We start from the raw sequence: 20,558 nt of genomic DNA, 5'->3' as shown, positions 1-20,558 counted from the left end.
TTGAACTTCTGCTGTGTAGGATTCTCCTTTCTGGTTTTTTCCATGATTGAAATAAATAAAAGTACCAGCTATACTAGTATTAGATATAATATAAAAGATGTATTACGTTTAACACCAGGAGACACAGGAGTGCAGACCCACAAAAAACTTGCCTTGACCCTTTGAAAATGTGCCCTTGATGCAAGAGGTAGAATAAAAAATTTAAATAATTTTGGGGCACCTGGGTGGCTCAGGCAGTTAAGTGTCTGCCTTTGGTTCAGGTCATGATCTCAGGGTCCTGGAATCAAGTCCTGCATCGAGCTCTCTGCTCAGCGGGGAGTCTGCTTCTCCCTCTGCCTCTGCCCTTACCCCCCCTCCCCGCACTCTTTCTCTCTCTCTCTCCCCCTCTCAAATAAATAAATACAATCTTAAAAAAATTTAAATCATTTTACCATTAGATTTTATACCCACATATCTGGGTATTTGGGTATATGACTTCTTGAACAAAAATGAAATTTGTCAAAATGTCATATTTACTACGTGTAGTGAGACCACTAACGTCAGACTAGCTCTGGGGACCAGCAAATGTTTACCTGGCACTTTAGAAATAAGTACGAATCAAGGTAAAATGCATGGATCTAGGTTTATAATTTTCGATATTTTAAATATTTCTTTAAGAATTACACAATAGAGATATATATTAGTTTATTTATACTGGTAAGACAATTTATAAGCCAGATGCCAGAGTGGAGGTTGACAGCTTCAGGATCAGCGTGGAAACGTTCTGCCACTTAATCTAACCACTAGTAAAATGCAGCTAAACAGCTTGACATTAAATAGGTAATAAATGAATAGACACAACCATGCCTGCAGGTACCACTTTATTTGCTCGTTCTAGCTTTCCAAATCTTAAGACTTTTCATAGTCACACTTCTAGCTGCTTCTAGGTCCAACCCATTATCATCCCCCTAAACCCCCTCATCCTTAATACCAACTCCCTTCCCTCCTACCTCGAATAAAGTGTCTGAGCAACCTGACTTTTATCTACGTTTGCCGAATGCTTCTTTCTCTAACTGCTATCATGTTGGACGTGAAACCACTCAGCCAGAGTAGAAACAGAATTGGTGCGGCAGCAACCAAAGGGGTTCTCTGGACTTGTTTGCCTCCTACAGCTGCGTGGCCCTTCAGAGAGAAAATGTCAGTCCAGAGAGAGAGAGTACCAGTCCAGAGAACAAGCCACCTCAGTTGTACTAAGGAACCAACTGGGCCACTCCTGGTTTGGCCATAGAGTGACCCCCTCTGCCTGCCGCACCTCAGGCAAGAAGGCAGAACATACCAAAAGAGCCAGAGCAGCTGAGATGGATGCAGAGAGCAAGTTAAGAGAGCCTCCCAGTTTGTTTAGTGTTTTCAGCCGGATTCTGTACAGATCTGTGCTACTAAAATGCCCATTTTAAAGAAGAACCATTAGGTGGAGCTGATATTCATAAAAATCATGCCAATGGGAAATATTCCTTTCATGAATTAGGCAAAGCTGGTAGTTTTTATCATGGCTTTAAACACTCAAATACTAGTCAAAACCTGTGAATATGTATACATTCTTTTATATGGATAATTACCCTCTTTATTGGTGGCGCCTCCTGGATTAGGAGGATTCTTACATGCAAATAAGCAGAAGAGGAAGGTAGTGTAACAAAGAACACCTTTTATGTGGCTTCAGTACTTATTTAGCCAAACTTCTACATTTATAGAGAGGCAAATGCTACATTCCTGGATTTCTAGAAACTTCTTTGTAATTATTTTAAATTTACTAATTCAAATGAAGGTCCGTATATAGTTTTGGTTAATGCCTACAGAAAACAAGCTGACCCCCTATCCATGTGCTGTTAAGAATAGCTCACCCAAAGTACTTATGTCTGATTTCAAATTTCTGATCGTGATAGAAACAGGCAAAGATATCACTTAGGTCTGGTCTGTATTGTTTTAATATGAGACATAGAAAGGAAGATGAAATACGGGATACTTTGTGCTTTAGAAGGATCCCAAATTAAGTTGCAAATCATGTTTTCTAATGGTAGTACCAAATTCACAACGCCTCTTTTTGGCCAAGAGAGTTGGGTTTTTTTGGTTTAGTTTGTGAGTTTTGGTTTGTTTGTTTAAGCACTTTCTTTTTATGGTAGAGGCATCCATTGTTGTGTGAGCCTGAAGTTTTGGGGTCCTTTGGTGGTTTTTTTTAAAGTGATATTGTGGTCTCACATTTTAATGTTTCCTGGTAGAACTGGCTGGCTATTTTAATTACTTCACAGGAACCCACATGACAATTTTTGAAGGACATTTTCTTATTACTCATTGTTTAGTATTTTGGTCACCATTTTTTTCCCAACAGGATGTAGTTTCAAGGTAAGATCCCATTTGTTTTCTTTTTATTTCAGAATAAAATATAGAAATTCTGTTAGTTTTCTGGCCCCTTCCCCACCTACCCATGTATTACCCCCACCCACCACCCCACTTCCCTTCCACTCCAAAAGAAACTTTCACGGCTTGGGTAAACATTTCTACTAAATCTGCTTTGAAAGCTAATCATTTAGAGGCAAATACAACCTCAAGAACCACAGTGTTTGGAGGTGTTACGAGGCATTTTAACACAAATCTTCCTATTCACCAACTTTCAAAATTCTAAACCCTATTGGGAATGCCTAAAGATCTGATGAGAGGAAAATAAATAACAAAGAAAAATAAAACGTTATGTTCTCTAAATGTGACTTTGGTATAGATCTGACATCAGAAATAGAATTTCATCTTTCATGAAGTCCTTTTATAGTTAACTGATTGGAAAAATATGCATTAGTCATTGTCAGAAGTATACTTATAAAATCAAAGCTCAAATCGAGTCTTTATTGTAAAACGTTGATGGATGTTGTACAGTTTCACTTTGGAACAGAGTTCACTACCTGCTTCTCTCATGTAAATTTTAAATATTCTTTATTCCTCCTTTAGTTGGTCAAATAAGAGGTCTATCACTACTTTCATGATTCCCAGTTTCTCACCAAAAACCACCCTGGTACATTTTTAGATGTAAATTTTTATGAAAGAAAAAAATGTTTTATTAAAGTCACTGATATGAATTTCACAGAACCGCAAGGAAGATGGCTTTAATTATAACCCTTATCTTTGAATAACTCTTTGTAGAAAAACTTTCACAAGCTTTATTCCATTCGATCCTTACTGTAGAACAGAGTCCGAGAAAGCCGATGGGAGCTCTTGAGGTCAGTTGCTCCCGTCTTCCATCTTATAGATGAAAAAACTAAGGTCCATGATGTTAGGTTGAATTTACCAACGTCTGCAGTTTGTGTCCACTTTCTCCTATTGCCTTTTCTGGCCCATGCATTCTGTGTTCTCCTCCTCTTTCAGATCATGTCATTGCAGCCCCTCACTCAAAGCTGTGTAGACATTTGGTGAACTAAAACGCAGATCTCTCCTTCCTAGCATCATTTTATGATACTCTCTAATGCAAGGCCTGCTGTTAATCCCTGCTGGCTAAAGGGCCATTCCCATCCTATTCCTAGTTTTTTTGGGAAAAAGAAGATTTCTGTTACTGTCATAAGGGGCTAAGGATGCCTAGAATTGTATGGGTAACATCTTCAGGATTATTAATGATCAATTCAGGAAATGAGATAAATGTTCCATGATATTTTTTAACCCTTCCTACAAGTTACACGGTGTGCTTAGTAAATATCAGTTGAATGGACTGGAACAACAGGTACCAGGGCTATTGTTTGTGCTATGAAGACCGAAGACCATTGCTGTGTTTCATAGAGGACCACGTGGTTCCAGCAAATAGAGGATGTGCTTAACAGCTAGGAAAACCAGAGAACCAAAGCCAACTCCACTCCACCACTTACAACCTCTGTGGCCTTGAGAAAGCTACCTAAGTTTCCTGAACTATAATTTTCTTTTCTGTAAATACCGTCTACCTCACTGATATTTTATGCGGATTAAATTAGACAATGTGTGTATAGAGTCGTGCACGGCAGACACCCAACAATTTACCCTTCACTGCCCTCCGGGTCTGGCTGGGAGGTGACTGCTAGCCTGCTTCTCTGGGCTGTTTGAGAGCCAGGGCATGAAAGTCAAGCTGATCCGCATCTGGATATTTGGGGGTTTTGTTTCATTGGCACTTGTCACACATGCAGTACGTGGGTAGCTGTGTATAACATTTTAAAGTTTTTATTTTAATTCCAGCTAGTTCACATATGGTGCTATATAAGTTTCAGGTGTACAATTCAGGGATTCAGCACCTCCATACATCACCCGGTGCTCATCACAAATGCCCTCCTCCTTCATCCCCATCGCCAAATTTTTAATGGGGCTTTCAGATTACCCTTTGAGCCCCAAATAAAAAAGAATGAAGAATTCCTTTCTCAAAAAAAAAGTACAATTACTGTTCAAAATAGCACTGCTTAAGGATGGAAGAGGGGCATTAATTAGCCTATGCCGAGAGCTTAGAGTGTTATCCTTGGCAACTAGTGGTTCCTCGCTTTCAGTCCGCTTGGTATCCTGACAGTGGGCTCAGTCCTGACCAAGACTTTCCCAACCTGTGCATTTATCAAGGTTAAAACAAAGCCTTTGAAAACCTAAGCCCTTCTTCCTTCCCCTAAACATACACATACTGTAACCCAGAATAACGTGCCTGTGATTTTTATAATGGGAGGTTCAATCTTGAGGGTCGGGGGTGATGAGGAAGTTGGAGGAAAACCTAGACAGTAATAGCATTTCAACACAATCCTACTAAACACGGGAAAATTGGATTTTGGTAACATGAACAATGGCTGTTATTTCCAGATGCTTAAAAAGTGGTTTCCAGGACATATGACAGTTTTGACTAAGTTTCTCACAGAAATAGCAACTAAAAGAAAAGAGGAAAGAAACAAAGTAGAGATTAACAGGATAATTTCTTGGGAGAACTAATGTATCAAATAGTATCAGCTTTCTAGTAAATGACTGTTTAAAGGTCAGGTGGTTTTATAATTGATCAAAACAAGGACTGTGGATATGATATGTTTCATGCATGTCGGGATGTGTCTCTATCTAGACCTCCGTATACCCAGCTGGGTTACTGAAAGAGGATACTGAAAGAATTTACTTTTTAAAGCATGTGTTTTCCACCCTTTGACTTGAAGTAAAATGTGCTTTAACAAATAGTGACTGACTAGCTATAACATCAAGCGTTTGGGGCGGGAATAGTCTTTTACTCAGAGTTACAATTTAATATTCACAAGTGGTCAGTGAAGGACCAGCTACTCCATCTCAGTAAGGAATAATGATACAATCATGCCACTTTAAGGTGTCACTGGATATTCAGATTCTCTGGACAATCACCTAGTCCAAAGCACGAGAGAAAGCAAGAAGCTCCGTAAATAGCAATTTGGCAAATAATTTTGCCTTGAAATCACACTGCAGGCATGGTTTATAATAAACATTCTGGCGTAAAAGAGTTACAGAATATTAAAGTACAAAACTGTAAGGCTAATGTCCACTTAATTCTTTTTTGAGGTTCCATTATCATATGTCCTTTTTCAAATTACTCACCCATTAGACACTTTTTGCAAATAAAACACATCTCACGCCTCTGCTACCTACCCCCCTCGTATGCAGTGGCCCATCTAAAGTCTGTGTTGCTTTACCAGTATTGTAATTGTGTTCAATTCTGAGCAATGCCAAAGCAATAGAATTCATGGAAAGAGAAATCACTTATAGTTACTACCTTCACAAACCTTTGCTCTAGGTTTTTGTCTTCTCCTGATTTTTCTCACTTCCATTTCAGCATATGCATTCTGTGCATTTTACCTTTGCTAACGGTACACTTCGGGAGTTTGCTCTAATATTTGGAGCTGTTCCCTACAGATACGTTCTTTGCACATTCCGTGCATAAAAGATTTGATTGTTCATATTATGTATTATATTTTTTGGTCTTATTACTCTGGCCTGCACAGGCATTTAGTCGAACCCATGAAGAGAATACAGACAGCTGACTGGATGAAGAAGACATTGTGGAAAAAAACTCCCATTGTTTAGATTTCTGTCAGAGGATATAAGAATACTTAATTTCTTTTATCTCTAGGGCTTTCATTATCATTTAAATTTCATTTTACATTAATTGATCAGGGATTAGTAAAGCCATTATGCAGAAATTAGAATAAGACAAGCCAGATGGAATGAATAATTCATGAAGTCCAATTACATTTTATTTCTGGTGTACTTTCAAACTTGCGTCTGACTTCTGTGCTATTTTGATGTGACAGTATTCACTGGAAATCAAGAGTGCCATTTTAATTTAGTGTATCCCTCTGGAGTGGAAGCATTTGTATGCAATGGGGGTGTGCTAATACATTCACCCAAAACACCAATTTCAGGGCTGCTGGAAATACTGTGTGATCTAGAAAATGTGGTTCATCTTCTGTGAAGGTTCAGGGATTTCTCCATGGAGCCACACCAGTCCACCTGAGTAGGCAGAGAAACTAAGGCTCTTAGAACCGCAAGATTTTTAACCTCCCAGAAGAGCTACAAATCCCTCCAAAGCATGTTCTCCTTCCCGCCGCGAAGGAACCATTAAAAAGTATGAATGTGGCCCAGAGTCGGCCTGGAAGCCGACTTGCAGCTACAGACAACGGCCACGAGGTGGCGGGCGTTGCCTTCCGTGCGAAAGGTCCGGGGCGGCCCGGGCCTGCCTGGGCTTCCAGAGCATTCGGGCGGGTGTGAGCCCCGCGGGCGGACGGCCGTGGGGTTCCGGCACGGCGCGACTCGGGGAGCGAACCCGAGCGAGGATTCCGAGCTCCGGGGCGGCCGCGTCCACCTGCATATAATGTCTCGTCCGCCTGTGTCTGAAACCGCCTCCCCCGCAGGTCCCGGGCCCCAGCCCCTTAAGAGTGCCCCCTTCCCCCCCAGCCGCCCCCCGGTATTTATTTATGCCACTGGACAGTTCTAGTCACATTAAAGCTGCGGTTCACCTTTTCGAGGACTTTCATCTCGGGCAGTTTTATGACACTTTGCGAATGTGCAAAGTTTTTAATTAGGCTCGCTAGACAGCCCGAGGCGGCGGCAGCGCCACCGAGTCTTCACGCTCTCTCTGCTTTGCAGCACAACAAGCCGCTCTACTCCTTTGAAGACAATGCAGACTATGTGTACGATGTCATGTGGTCCCCCGTGCATCCCGCGCTCTTTGCCTGCGTGGACGGGATGGGGCGCCTGGACCTCTGGAACCTCAACAATGACACCGAGGTGAGCGGCGGCGCAGGCGCCCGGGCGGGAGGGCTGGGAGGAGGGCGCCGCCGGCCTCTCTCCGTCTCCCCCTCTCTCCGTGCGGCACGGCCTTTTTTGGACCGACCCTCCAGTTGCAGCTGGGCTGCCGACCCCCACCCTCGACTGCTCTGCAGGGAATGGGCGGATGCACCGGCCCGCAGGCATTTCATCTCCCTTCATCCGCCACCCCTGGCAGATCCTGGACGATTAATTGACGACCCTTCTTTGCAAAGAGCAGAATGATGTGTGTCCTGCCTTTCCCTATGCGAAGGGACACACAGGCATATTTCAGAGCGGCGTTGAAATAACTATTGGCAAGCACTTGGAAAAGTCAGCTTTTGTGGACGCTGACTTGAGACTGAGTTTTTAAAAAGGGTTATTTGTCAGTGTTTGCTATTCGCACGCTTTTAAATCCGTAAGAGAGAACTCTGTTGACTGTTTATGTTTAGATCGATCTTCCATTTGATTTTTACAAGGTTAATAATCCTTGTCTAAAATATTGAACTTACAGGCAGACTTTCACAGTAGTTTGTAACTCTGAACATGTCCGTTAAACTTAGTGTTTAAAAAAGAAAAAGTGGGATTTCAACGTGTCACATTTAGAGTACTTCCCAAGTGAGAAGTGGCCCATTTTTTTTCAAAAGGGAATTAACGGTAAGGAGATACTCGTTTTAAAAATTATGCTATATATATTTATGTTTTAAAAAATCATGCCATGTGCATTTTCCCCTTTTCCCACACCCTTAAAATTACTGAGGTGCTAATTCAGCTACTTGGGGTTTTTTTGTGGTGTCTTTTTTTTTTTTAACATGAATATTAAATGTCCTTCAATTTACTAAAATAAAATGGTCTCTTCATCACTTCCTGGCTTCTGATTCAGGGCAGCTCTCCATAAATAAGAAGGGACAGGTAAGGGAGTAAGTACAGCAAACTACATGTCAAGTGGAGAACAAGAGAAAGGTCTTTTGAAGTGTTTTGAGCAGGAAGCAGCTCAGCCTTTTTAATTAGGAAGCCTACAGCTGGAGGATATGAGGAGGAGGCTCCCCTAGTATTTTTTGTGGGAGCGGACAGGGAAATATCCCTCAGGTGTTACTATCGAGCCGTTGAATCTCGCAAAATTACATACACCTTTGGCCACTGCCAAATGGTTATCTTTTGAAAATATTTCAATTTAAGTCTGTGTTTTCTTTTGGCTACAAGAACTATGTGACAAAGGGAAGAGTTACTAATGAAGCATCTTTGAAAATGATCAAAAGTCATGGATACATGCGATGCCCATCATTTGGATGTTGGAATGTTCATAACATTACTTTTCATAGAAAGATGCATTATTATTCGACATTGTGATGGTTTCCCAAAGTCTTTCATCACTGTTGATTAAAAGCATATTGTTTCTACCTGCTGGAATAAACTCATTCACTTAAGGCAACCAAAAAACACACGTTTTCCAGGTTGGCTTAGGAGGCCCCCCTCCCCCCATATCAGAAATCAGATCTAGTAGAAGTGATGTTTAGGTGATACCCCACTATGTTGCAGCGGGGTGAGTGTTCTACACGCTCCTTAATACTTCCTATGTAACTGGTTTTGTTTTGTTTTTAGTCTGCTTTTTAGGTAAAATGAAATCAAAGTGTCAACACTGCCAAATGTAATTTTTCCCTTCTCTTTCTCTAGGTATCAAGGCACAACCACATTAAGAGTTTTATAGCTAAACATTTTTTTAAAATCATTATGGGGCATGCAAATTGCTTAGTTTTGTGGTAAACATAATTCTGCTTTCAGAATAACAGTAGATATATCGAATCTGATTCAAATCCAGTAATGAACTGAACCCTTTTTTAACCTCTCAGATCATTTTTGCCTTCGATCAAATTGAACAAGATTTTTCAAACACTTCTCAGATTAGGATTTAGATTTGTGTAAAAAAGAAAGAGAAAGAACCTGAATTCCCAGTGTGATTCGTTGCTGTTGTTGAAATGACCGTATCTTTAGACCAAGTTATCCTAGTTGTTCCTATGCAAAGATAGTTCATATTCATCTACCTCAATATTACTGACCTCCACACTATGTAGTAATTTATGCTGTATATATCCTTGTTTTTGCAATTAGAATGATTAAGCCTTAAAAAAATATGAAAATAACTGTGAAACCAAAGTACAGAAGTTAGACTCAATATATGCATTATTTTCACTAAAGATTCATCAACTTTTGAAAGGTCATTATCGATCAAACTAATAAAATATATTTTATCATTTCCTTTGGCATTTGATAATTTTCTAGCACATATTATAGGTTGTGATAGTCATTTTTTTTACCATTTATAATATTTGAAAAGGTATTTTTAAATGGTTAAAATATTAATTGTCCCAGTTTGCTATACTACTTCTCAATAAATAAGATTCTTTAAAATGTATTAGGCATAATTTAAAATGTATCAGAAATCAGTTTGAGTGATTAGCTTTTTAACATACTCATATTAAGAGTCAACATTTTTATTCAATCTTTGAGATTATTCATTGACAAAATCTGATACCGAACAGAGTTAGGTAAAGTATGATCCTGCACAATCTCCCTAAATTATGGTGTTAAAAACTAAGTCTGAAAACTGTGTAGCTGAATCTCTGATTTGTTTTCTGAGTAGCACACTAATAATAAAGCATATTGACAGAATTATGGCCCATCTAAATTCACATTGTTTTGGCCTTTGAAAGGTTTGGTTAAAAATTCAAGCTCCAGCCTGCACAGCAGATACCTTTATTGTTGAAATTGTGTATTTTTTCAAAAAAGATAAATGAGTTGAGGACTTTTGTTTTACATTTTTGCTCACAGCTGATATACAGTGATTTAAGCCAGTAAAAGAATTTTTATTGATTTCAAGATTAAGTTTAAACATAGATTCTTACATATGATGGAGTTTTTATTGCTATTTTAAAGATAGATATTGGGTCAATAATCTCCCATAAACAGATGGTTTCAGTTCCCTGACTCGCAGAATGCCGGGAGAGCTAAGGCACATCCATGTCAGGTTCCCATCCTGAAATGACCTGTCTAGTAGACCCAGGTCTTCAACAGTGGCGTGAGATGGTCTCTAGGACCCACTTCTCACTGTATTTTTTTTTCTTTTTGTTTCGAGATTTACTCTTCCTTTTTTAATGGTCTCTTGTCATTTCCTAGTCAGCATTCTTGTAGAAGGCTCAGATATCTGATCTTCCTATCAGTTATAAACCTCCAAACCTAAAGACCAGAGTTTACACCACTGTGGATAGAAGAGGGGGAGACCCACAAACATCCTTTCCCAACACGAGGGTTCTTGTAACAAATTCTGCAGGTTCCATTTCAGCACCTCTGGGTCATTTTAATAGTTAAGTATGATAGTGATTCCCCACATTGGCAGATTGCAGTGTTGACTGAAGGAGAGGGGAGGAGACTTCTACAAACAGGTGTTGCAGTCCCTCAGGACATCACCTTAGGGGCATTTCCAAAGTTAGTGCTTCACCCACCCTGCTACTGACAGGAAGGGGGAAAACAGGAAGAAAAAAAAAAAAGAAAGAGAATTCGAGCTTTTGAAGTTTTGCCACCTGCATTTTTTCTTCTTCTGATCATCCCCTCCCCGATGAGGTTTTGAGGGATCAATACATATTTTTTCCCTGAAGACACATACTAATATGACCTTTATTCCAACATAAACCCCCCTTCCTGCCTTTTATAGTATCTTTAATTTTGGTAAATCCTGAAATCTCTCTCTCCATCGATCCATAAATCATGACCCGATCAAGAAATATCTCATTCAGGTGCTGTGTTTGTATGTTGGATGGACACCCTGCATAATCCGGAGAAGTATTTGTCACTCACTGCCCATTGACTGTGGAAAAAGACTCTCCTGCTTTTCTTTTTTTGTTAAAGTGTCTCCTCTCTACCCCTTAATTCAGTGGAGCATATGATTTAAGAACAATGAATCCTTTTACCCCTGCACAAGGGATGTATATTACTTCATGCACGTGAAGGCAGTGGTGACTCACCAGTTAAACGTATCATTGTGAATTTGTTTATCTAAATTCATATTCAGAGATTCTTTGTTGCTGTTGTAACTCCTTTGACAGGTTCCAACAGCAAGTGTGGCCATTGAGGGGGCTTCTGCCCTAAACCGTGTGCGTTGGGCTCAAGCTGGCAAAGAAGTTGCCGTTGGAGACTCAGAAGGCCGGATTTGGATCTACGACGTTGGAGAGGTACCTGTATTTTTTGGTTTGTGGGTTTGGGTGTTTTTGGTTGTGTGTGTGTGTTTTTGTTTTTTGGGTTTTTCTTTTCTTTCTTTCTTTCTTTCTTTTCTTTCTTTTTTTTTTTTTTACTTGTATGTCTAGTTTAAAGACCTAGTGAAATTATCGACAAGACCTGTGGGCCACAAGAGCCCGCTTGAGTGCGTTTGCAAATTGCCATTGACTTCAGTGGGAGTTTGCTAAGGCCTCCTTAGGGCCTAATTTGGTCTTCTGTCTCCACACACAGGACACTTTAGTTAATGATCCAGGCTCTTTCAGAGTGCTGTTGAATTCCCAGCTATCCTGTGAGGAAGCATGGCACTTCCCACCAATTTTATGAGAATGAAATGAGTTTGTCACATTCATTATGCTAGCATTGGAGTGGGAACTTGTTGAACAAACAAAGTCAGGTTTTCATTATGTTCAGTTAAAATGTATACTATTACTCTTCAGTTAAAATGTAGCCAATTAAAGAGGCTGAGGTTGTGCTCCCTTCAGCAGCTCATATACTAAAGTGGCTGAGGAGAATCAGAAATTGGTACCATTTTCATGATATCTGAAGTTATTATATGGAATATATAGCTCCAGTATATCTTATTACGTGATAAATGAAGTATTCCTAAATATCATGGCACATATGAAAGGGGAAAAATCTGTACTTTTCATTTCAGATAAATCTCTTTAAATTTTTATACTATTTTTAATATTACATTACCAATCAATTGTACTTAAACGTATCTGTTTATTTTTACTAAATCGGAAAGTGTTGACAAAAACCTTCATCTGCAATGACGTTAAAGAATTTTTTCCTTAAAGACAAAATATTGAACTTTCAAGCAAAACAAAACAAGAGCGCTGTGTAATGCTATTCTGGTGTAATATGAATCTAGAATTTGCATTCCAGGGAGGAAATATACCATATTTGTATGTGGAACACCCTGGACGTAGGCAGTACTCTGTGCCTGCCTGGTGGAGGGACTTAGCTGATCTCACCGAGAAGGGTTCTGTATGGTTTCCTCGGTTGGCATTCTGTAAATTTGGCTGTCCCAGATGGTTTGTTCTACACCGGAACCTTTGATGATACATTATATACTTCTGTATGTTGGAGTCGATTATGTTGAAACAAACTAGGTGGTGTTGTTGTTGTTGTTGCTCTTAATTCAGCCAGAAAGAGAAACTGAAGGACTTTATAGATGGGAGGTTTCTATTTGGGGAAGTACAACCCTAAGAAAAATACAGGAAATCTCTGTTTTCCTGCATGTTATCAAGTTCATTAGACACCCCCTTAACTACTCCTGATGCCACAAACTGAGTCATCCCGACAGCAACAAAGACTCGGTTAATATTCATCCCCAGTGGTGAAGATGCAAATGGTCTGGTGACTATTGACGTAGTTTGGAGTCTTTGGGAAACAGAATACCCTCTGAATCAAAAATATTGCCTATGGTTTTACAGCAATATTTTCTTCAAAGATTATTCTTTATAGTCAATGCATCTTTTTCATTGTCTCCATCAAGATAAACCTAAGCAACAATAAAAACAAATACTCCTCATTAAGTTCATTTACTAAAAAATTAAAAAGCTAGTGAAGAGGAATTTAAAAAAAAAAAAAAAACAAGGTTTCTTTTTTTCTTTCTCTCTTTTGTTTATAACAAGTGTAATTGTGGGAGAGAAATAGATGTGGAGACATGCTCAGAGATGAAATGGCAGAAAAATAGATGAAATTTAAACTTTTCTCCACCTCCCTTTCTTATTATACATAATGTCCCTTAACTCTCTTAAGATCATATGCAGCATTAACTGTTTTGTCCAAGAGGGATGAAAAGTAGAATAGTTTAACAATCTGGTTTATTTCAAGAAAGGCCTTTTGAAAGCCTGTATGTTGATCACAGGTATTATATATATATAAAACACCCTGGATGTAGGCAGTACTCTGTGCTCTGTTACATATAGATAACAAATATATATATATATTATACCATATGAGAAAACAGGATATGATGTATATACAGAATTTTCTGTAACAAAGTGATTTTATAGCCTGTGGCAGGATTACTTGAATATGACTCATATTTTAGGAGGATACATGATTTTGTAGAAGTTGCCTTGGCTGATACATGGCTGCTACAACTTCTCTCTAGGTTGCTATCATCATTCCTAAATTGTGAAGTGTTGTTATGCTCATATTTCTACTATTGTAGTGGCAGGTCAGGCTGGTTTTCATTTTTGTATTATTGCTCTTACTTTTCTAAGTGATATGACAGACTATAGAAATGTCTGTAGCTATAGGCCAGTCTTGTCTATTGTCTGGAGTCGAGACAGGCTATAGAAAAATCTCTGTGCCACATAATAGGCCAAACAATTTGTAGGGTTGTTTATCCCTACAAATTCACTACCCGGCCAAAAAAGGATATACTATTTTATTGAGAGTAGGTAATATTATATAATCTTCTAGCCCTTCCCTGAATGGCCAAAAAATCAGGACAGGCTTATACATTTAACAGTTCTTTCTGTATGGTTTCGTCATAAACAAAGCCATCTATAGCTCAGAAAAACTCAGACTTAACAAGATAATTTTGTCTTAACTATAGCTTTGGGGTTTTTTTTTTTACCCTAAATACTTTTGTAAGGTATTTACAAATTTAGTTCATATTTATTTCTGGGGAAAGGTAAAGGGGAGAGGCTCTTTCCTTTTTGCTCATCTATATAACCTATTCTAAATCTCTCATGGCGAACTCTGTATAGAGTCTCCATGTACATAAAGGGAAGCGGAGCTTAGCTGAAGCCCACTTCTGAGAGATGGTAGCTCACTTCATGGGCAAGTGCCGCCATTATTGTAATTACTGCTGTCCCGTTCACCAGCCTAGGACTGACAGAGCATAGCTGTACTTAGAGGAGAAGGGCGCCCTCTAAACAGTGGCTCCTCAGCCTTCCGAATCACCTGAACTGCAGAAAGCCAGACAGAGTGCCTTCACAGCAAGCTGGCCCCATTTAGAATTTGAGGTCAAATCTAAGACTGGTGCATGGCTGACGAGAGGGAAGGGGTTTGAGCAGGAAGTGATTTAAAAAGGAGAAAATATAGAAGAGGAGAAAAAAGATGGCCTTGAGGATCAAATTGCCAGGAGACTATGCTCCTGTTATCTGTATTCAGAATTGGTCCTCTGGTCCCCATTAAAACTGAACCCCTCACCAGGGTCATGCTGGCCTTTGGATGGAAAATCTTGCTTTATGGAACCCTCTAGGGAAGAAGATGAAACAGTTTTAAACAAGCCTAATACCACAATCTGTACGGGAAAGTAAGTGGCAGTTTTTAGAGTATACTTTGTTGATCCATTTTCTTTGAGACCGCAGTCCACTCAAGAGGTGTCTGTCTGTGGGAAGAGACCTCACATTCATTTGTCCCTGGTTGATTTGAGGAGTGAGGAGGGGGCGGCAGGTTCTCTCTCACCAGGGTCCTATTCCCGGAGCGAGGCTGGCTTCATGCTTCTGTCAGCTGGGCCATCCCACAGGCCCGGGGCATAGAGGATCCCTGAGCTTCCTTTATTGCTTGGCTGTCACTGTCTTGCAACTGCTAAGAACTTTTTCAGCAAGGCACCACTGTCTATTTTAATAACTTTTAAGATACACAAACAGAATAAAAATTCTCATTTTGCTCCTTGCGAGACAAGTAGCCAGTCTCGCCACAAGAGTGTTGCTCTTAATCCCACTCATGATGCGGATCAGAAATGAGAAATGATGGCCGTGACCTAGACCATTAGGAAAAAGGAGAAATCTTTAGAAATGTGGTCATATGTAGCACATGCTGTGTGACCTTCTTCTTATCTTTGTCTTGAGACTCTCTAAAAATGTTGAAAGTGTGGGCGCCTAGGTGGCTCCGTCGGTTAAGCACCAGACTCTTGATTTCAGCTCAGGTCATGAACTCAGGGTCATGAGGTCGAGCCCCATGTCTGGCTCCATGCTGGGCATGGAGGCTGCTTAAGATTCTCTCTCTCCCCCTCTCCCTCTGCCCTTCCCCACTTCCCTCTCTAAAAGAAAGGAAGGAAGGAAGGGAGGGAGGGGAAAAGAAGGAAGTATGGCAAAAAAAACAAAAGGTTGAATCGGAAGAGCAATGGCTGTAGATTATAAACACCATGAGGCCCATAGAAATAGAGCTGAAACCATACTGGATATTCTCATTCACCTCCCCACACCCTTGTTTTGATCATATCGTAAGTTCAACCAAAGGTATAGTAGAGTTTTGGGAAAGATCTCTATGATGCCTACTACAGTTGGAGTGGAGAGGGATAGCCTTTCTCTGTCACTCAGTTGCCACACCATCATCGAGAACTCCCTGATAAAAGACTTCTGTGACTGCCAGTGGAAAGGTCCCCACTCAAGTCCAGGTAGACATGCTTCCTGTGAGACCTGGCACTCAACCAGGAGAACACTGCAGAAAGGGACTCTGGTGTCACAGGTCGTTAACAGTCGTCTGCCTCATCTCCCGTCCCAGCTGAGGCTGCAGCTGCTGCAGGGAGTCCCAGCACAGTGCCCCCATGATCATGCCCTCCTCTATTATGTACATTCATCCGCCATGACTTTTAAGATGATGGCAGAGAGCAGTGGCCTGAATCCAGATTTACTGATGCAATTTATTCTGAACTTCTGAAGGGGTAAATAGAGGGTTGTGTATGAGCTCACTGAAATCACCAGATTGAGTATGTCCATCCCCCACCCCCAACCCCTTTTTTCCTTTTTGTGCACTTAAATGGCAAAGGCATGAGTCATCTCTTGGGGCCTATGACTAATGAGGTAAAATATAAAACAGCAGTGTTTCCAGGTAGGCCACATGATGCTTTGTTTATATAGCACACATTTTTGGTTGCTTGATTTCAGCATTGTATCTGGAAAATATACCGTACACATTTATTTTCACAGATAGGGGTCTATTTTCTTTGTGAAGCAGGTGCTTAACTTCCATTAGCATAAATGGAAGTTATGTGAATTCAGTGAAAGACAGAGAAGACCCCTTTTATTATTTGGCTATAATTTTTATTCTGTTTGTGTATCTTAAAAGTTATTAAAATAGACAGTGGTTGCACGAACCATTTAAATTTTCTAAGATGTAAAGTTAAAGATGAAGCTAACTCTTGAATAAGTTTTGCGGATCTTTCTCTTCACACTGTGGGATGCAGTCTGTTTGCTGTGGAGCTGTACGATCCTGTTCAATTAACTGAAACATGGATAACAAGTCCTAAGTTAACCAGAAATATAACCCGAAAACGGTGAGTGTATACTGCTTCAGAATGCACTCGTAGAGAGCGGTTAATCATTGTTGGATTTTTTAAATGATGTGTGAACACACATATTGTAAAGAATTAAAAATAAGAATTACTCACCACCATGGCCTCTTTACTGAGTAGCAGCAAGCTTTTCTATATATATATGGAGCTGATTTTACTAGCACATGGGCCGGTGAGTATAGAATTATTCACGTGTCCTGATGATTGATAGTCAGCCGATCTACCTGTCTGTCTTGCAGATGTGTTTTATAGAAAGCCCGTTGCTATTGTTAATGCTTCAGTGCTGTCACAGAGATGGGCTGTCATAAATATCCCCTAACAACTATGTTTGCTGCTTATCTGAATTAGTTAGAATGCTGTTTGCAGCTCCAGTTTTGAAAGAAGCAGTTTATCCTCCACCTCCTGTTATTTCTTTTTCCATTAACCTCTTCCACGGAAGATTTTGTTTTCAGTTGTGATAAATACACATAAGTTTCAAATCCCTGATTATATTTCTACAGTAGTCAAATGATAAAACTCCAAAATCATTTTCAGCATACAGCAGAACTTGGAAAAGAAAATGGCAACTTAAAAATGACTGGGGGAGATGAATAAATCTGAGCGCCCTTAGCTTTATTGGTTTGGTATCCCACTCGCTAATTGCTTAAGGAAGCACGCATTCATCTTGACAGGGTAACCCTCAACTGTGGCGGCATTTCAGATCACGTGGGTACATATGACTGCTTGGGGGCTAAGAGAAGAGCAGTCATTTTATTACAGATTTCAATAAATACAGTAAAGTTGACATTTGTTACCATATTAAAAGGGTCTTGAAAAATTCTTGAAAGGAAAAGTGCAGGTGAATACAAGAGATCACACGTACCTGCTGAAAAGGCGAAGCATGATTTAAATGTTCGCCTGGGTGTATTTTAGAGCTGAAATGAAAAATTAGGATGACAGTTTATTTGGGATCCCAACGGGAAAAAATGGCCTATGGTGATACACTTCAGAAGGGTGGTCCAGGTGTAATGTACAAGGACTCTTAAAAAGTGCCTCCAACAGTTTTCTTAGGCAGCCAGCAGACGGATAGAAGATGAGCCATCTCTCCTGTACTTTAAAGAGCAGTTCAATATAGAGGAATCTGATAAACTGGAAGTGCTGGGAGTTCAAAAGAATTTGAGTGACACAAAATAAATACAACACGTTTTTGGTTTTTAAGTGGATTACACTTAGGCAATAATCGTTTGCCTTGTGGAGCTCCTTCATGTTTGCAGTAGGACAGGAACTGCATCCATTTTCCAGGAGAAGTCTGTGCCGTGAATATAAGTCATCCCCCCTCCACGGGGAAGGGGTGTGCAGAACACAAAATGTGAAGTTACACTGAGATTTGGGGGTTAATTCAAATGAGAGTCCCTTAATGAAAAAGAACTGGATGTGCAATCAGTTCACTTAATTGTGCTTTAGGAAGGCCATCAGCCCCCGCCGAGGACGAACCCGAAAGCATGGCCAAGCTGCGGCAGCGTCCAGAAGGGAGAGCGGGGGCTGGACTCAGCTTCCCCAAGTCCAGTTAGAATCACCCCAAACATTGGTGTTTAAGTGAGTGTGGCCACAAGTTGCTCGATTCTTGAAGGTCTTTGCAAGTCCTGGCTTTATTCTTCAGTGGATAAACAATATTATTTCCTTTAGCGGATGCCAAACACTTCTTGGAAAAGAAAAGACTTTGGCATAAATTACTCTGTGGTGCCAAACATCCAGATAAAAACTACAAATCCAAATACATAGTTGTGTCGATAATATCTAGATATTTGATGACATTGAAACAAAGCATTGGGATTTTCAATGGGACTTTTCAGTTTTTACCTGAATTTTTATTGCCATCGCCACACCACTGTGCAGTGGAGTCAAAAAGCACAAAGGCGTATGTGTATGCGCAGATTTGGGGTGCTAATATAATTACCTAAAATAAGCTACTTTGAAGTAATATATTAACCCATTTTCTTGTCATAATAAATTACATGTATTTGAAATAAAATAATTGGGTTAAAATGTATGATTATAATTTTAGTATTAACTTGATGTCTTCTAGGAAAAGTGCTTAATTTAAAAAAGAAAGAAAAAGCACTATTAATTCCAATTAATGTTCTAATTACTCATAGTGCATGTAGTAGCAGTGGGTTTCAGTTTGATAATTATATATGTAAAAGATCATAATTAAGCTAATTATTATATAAATAGTGTGCTTATTCAGGTACATTAGTTTATAAAAATGAATTTATAGGATTAATATCTTTTCAAACCACTTTTTTTTCTGGATTGATAAGAAAATACTTCTGACTTTTATGCATTACGGAGAAGTTGATTCAATGAAAAGAAAACCCTAATATCTAATTTTATAAAAACCAAATTAATGTGTGCATAGTAATTTGCAATATTCAATGAAATTCATATATTCCCATTTTGGTGATAAATGGCCTATGAATATAAACCTTCTGAAACAAGTACCAGTTTGTATAATTAATCATCCTTATGATTCTTCTGTGATTTCAAACTGTCATCTTCAATAGCAGTTTGGATTTTGAAGCAGTCATTAATTATAGTGTTAAAATTTTTTTATGGCTGACAAAATTGTGTTTAGTTTTAGAATTTCAAAACTGCTAAATTTTATCTTGAAAAATTACTGCTTAGAACAGTAGCCTCAAATCACAGCTTAGACCAGCCGAGCATGAAGCTGCTCCAGTCATCTGTGAGGCTGGATTAACACTGGCCTGTATGGAAATGGAGAGTTGTTTGTTTCTTACAGGGGCATGGGTGCTACTCTTGGTGTATCTAAAAGATGATATGAAATCAAGTATCTGCTTATGCGTGCTTATGTGTAAATATTTTATGCTATACAGGTTGGACTTGCAAAGCGAGGAAGTGAATGAATCACTCTATCCTAATTTCAAATAAGTTTTGCATGAACTTCTGAGAATGTCAGCTATCAGAACATCTTCTACATTTTAAAGCATGAATTATTTATCATTTAGGAAATATCAAAGCTTAACCTTGTTGAAGAAATTTTGCACTCTTACTTTTTTAGGATGGCAGATAAAACGTATCAGTGGTCCATTCCCTAAGATCTTTCTCTTCGTGGCCAGACAATAGTTTCACGACATTTAGGTGAAGTATTTGATTTTTATTTATCTTAGCATTAAGGACCCATAGGTAAAAAGTGAACATCTTCTAGTCGCCTAAAAACCAGCCACCCTTTTGATTTAGAAAAAAATTTTTTTTTTTTTTTTTTAGTTTGGCAGCCCTCCTTAGGTTAATCACATTCCTCCGTAAGGTTTTCCTAATGTTTAGAGTGCCACGTCCACAGAAACATTGAAAAAGTAGATACTTAGCGAATGTCTATTTGAACAGGATAACCTGGCCCAGCCCGGTGCCCAGCACAGAAAAGGCACTCTATCAGTATTTGGGGGAATGAGTGTCTCATATGGGAAAGTTGAAGGTTAAGGGAAAGCTGAATCTTGTGAAGCATTCACAGTGCAGCCTCCAAGTTGGCTACAGATTGATGGACAGGAAAAAAGAATCCATTTAAGTATATTTGCACAGAGAGGGATATATAGAAAATATATTTGGAAAAAGAAGGCTCATCCTTCTTCCCCGCTCCCTATCCCAGTCCCTCACCCCTCCTGTGCTTTTAGAAGTGAGCAATTGGCCACTAGTGTAATGAAAGCCTAACAGTTGATTCAAATAGCTGTCAAACCACTGGAAAAATGCTTTCTTTTCATTG

At 39.5% G+C, this 20,558-nt stretch overlaps 1 protein-coding gene across 3 annotated transcripts in view; it reads left to right on the top strand.

Annotated features, from left to right (window-relative positions):
* Positions 1 to 20,558, top strand: part of DYNC1I1 (dynein cytoplasmic 1 intermediate chain 1) — a 317,629-nt gene that overhangs the window by 287,981 nt on the left and 9,090 nt on the right. For all 3 annotated transcript variants that reach the window (XM_064575249.1, XM_045864670.2, XM_064575250.1), the window contains 2 exons: positions 7,114 to 7,254; positions 11,373 to 11,498. In XM_064575249.1, coding sequence (XP_064431319.1) covers positions 7,114 to 7,254; positions 11,373 to 11,498 — 267 coding nt within the window. The remainder of the gene's footprint in view (positions 1 to 7,113; positions 7,255 to 11,372; positions 11,499 to 20,558) is intronic.

This window comes from Mirounga angustirostris, unplaced genomic scaffold (genome assembly GCF_029215605.1).
Source record: "Mirounga angustirostris isolate CCGP_5_RB_7025 unplaced genomic scaffold, mMirAng1.0.hap1 SCAF_12, whole genome shotgun sequence".
Taxonomy (NCBI): Eukaryota; Metazoa; Chordata; class Mammalia; order Carnivora; family Phocidae; genus Mirounga; species Mirounga angustirostris.
This window is presented reverse-complemented; position numbering and strand designations above follow the sequence as displayed.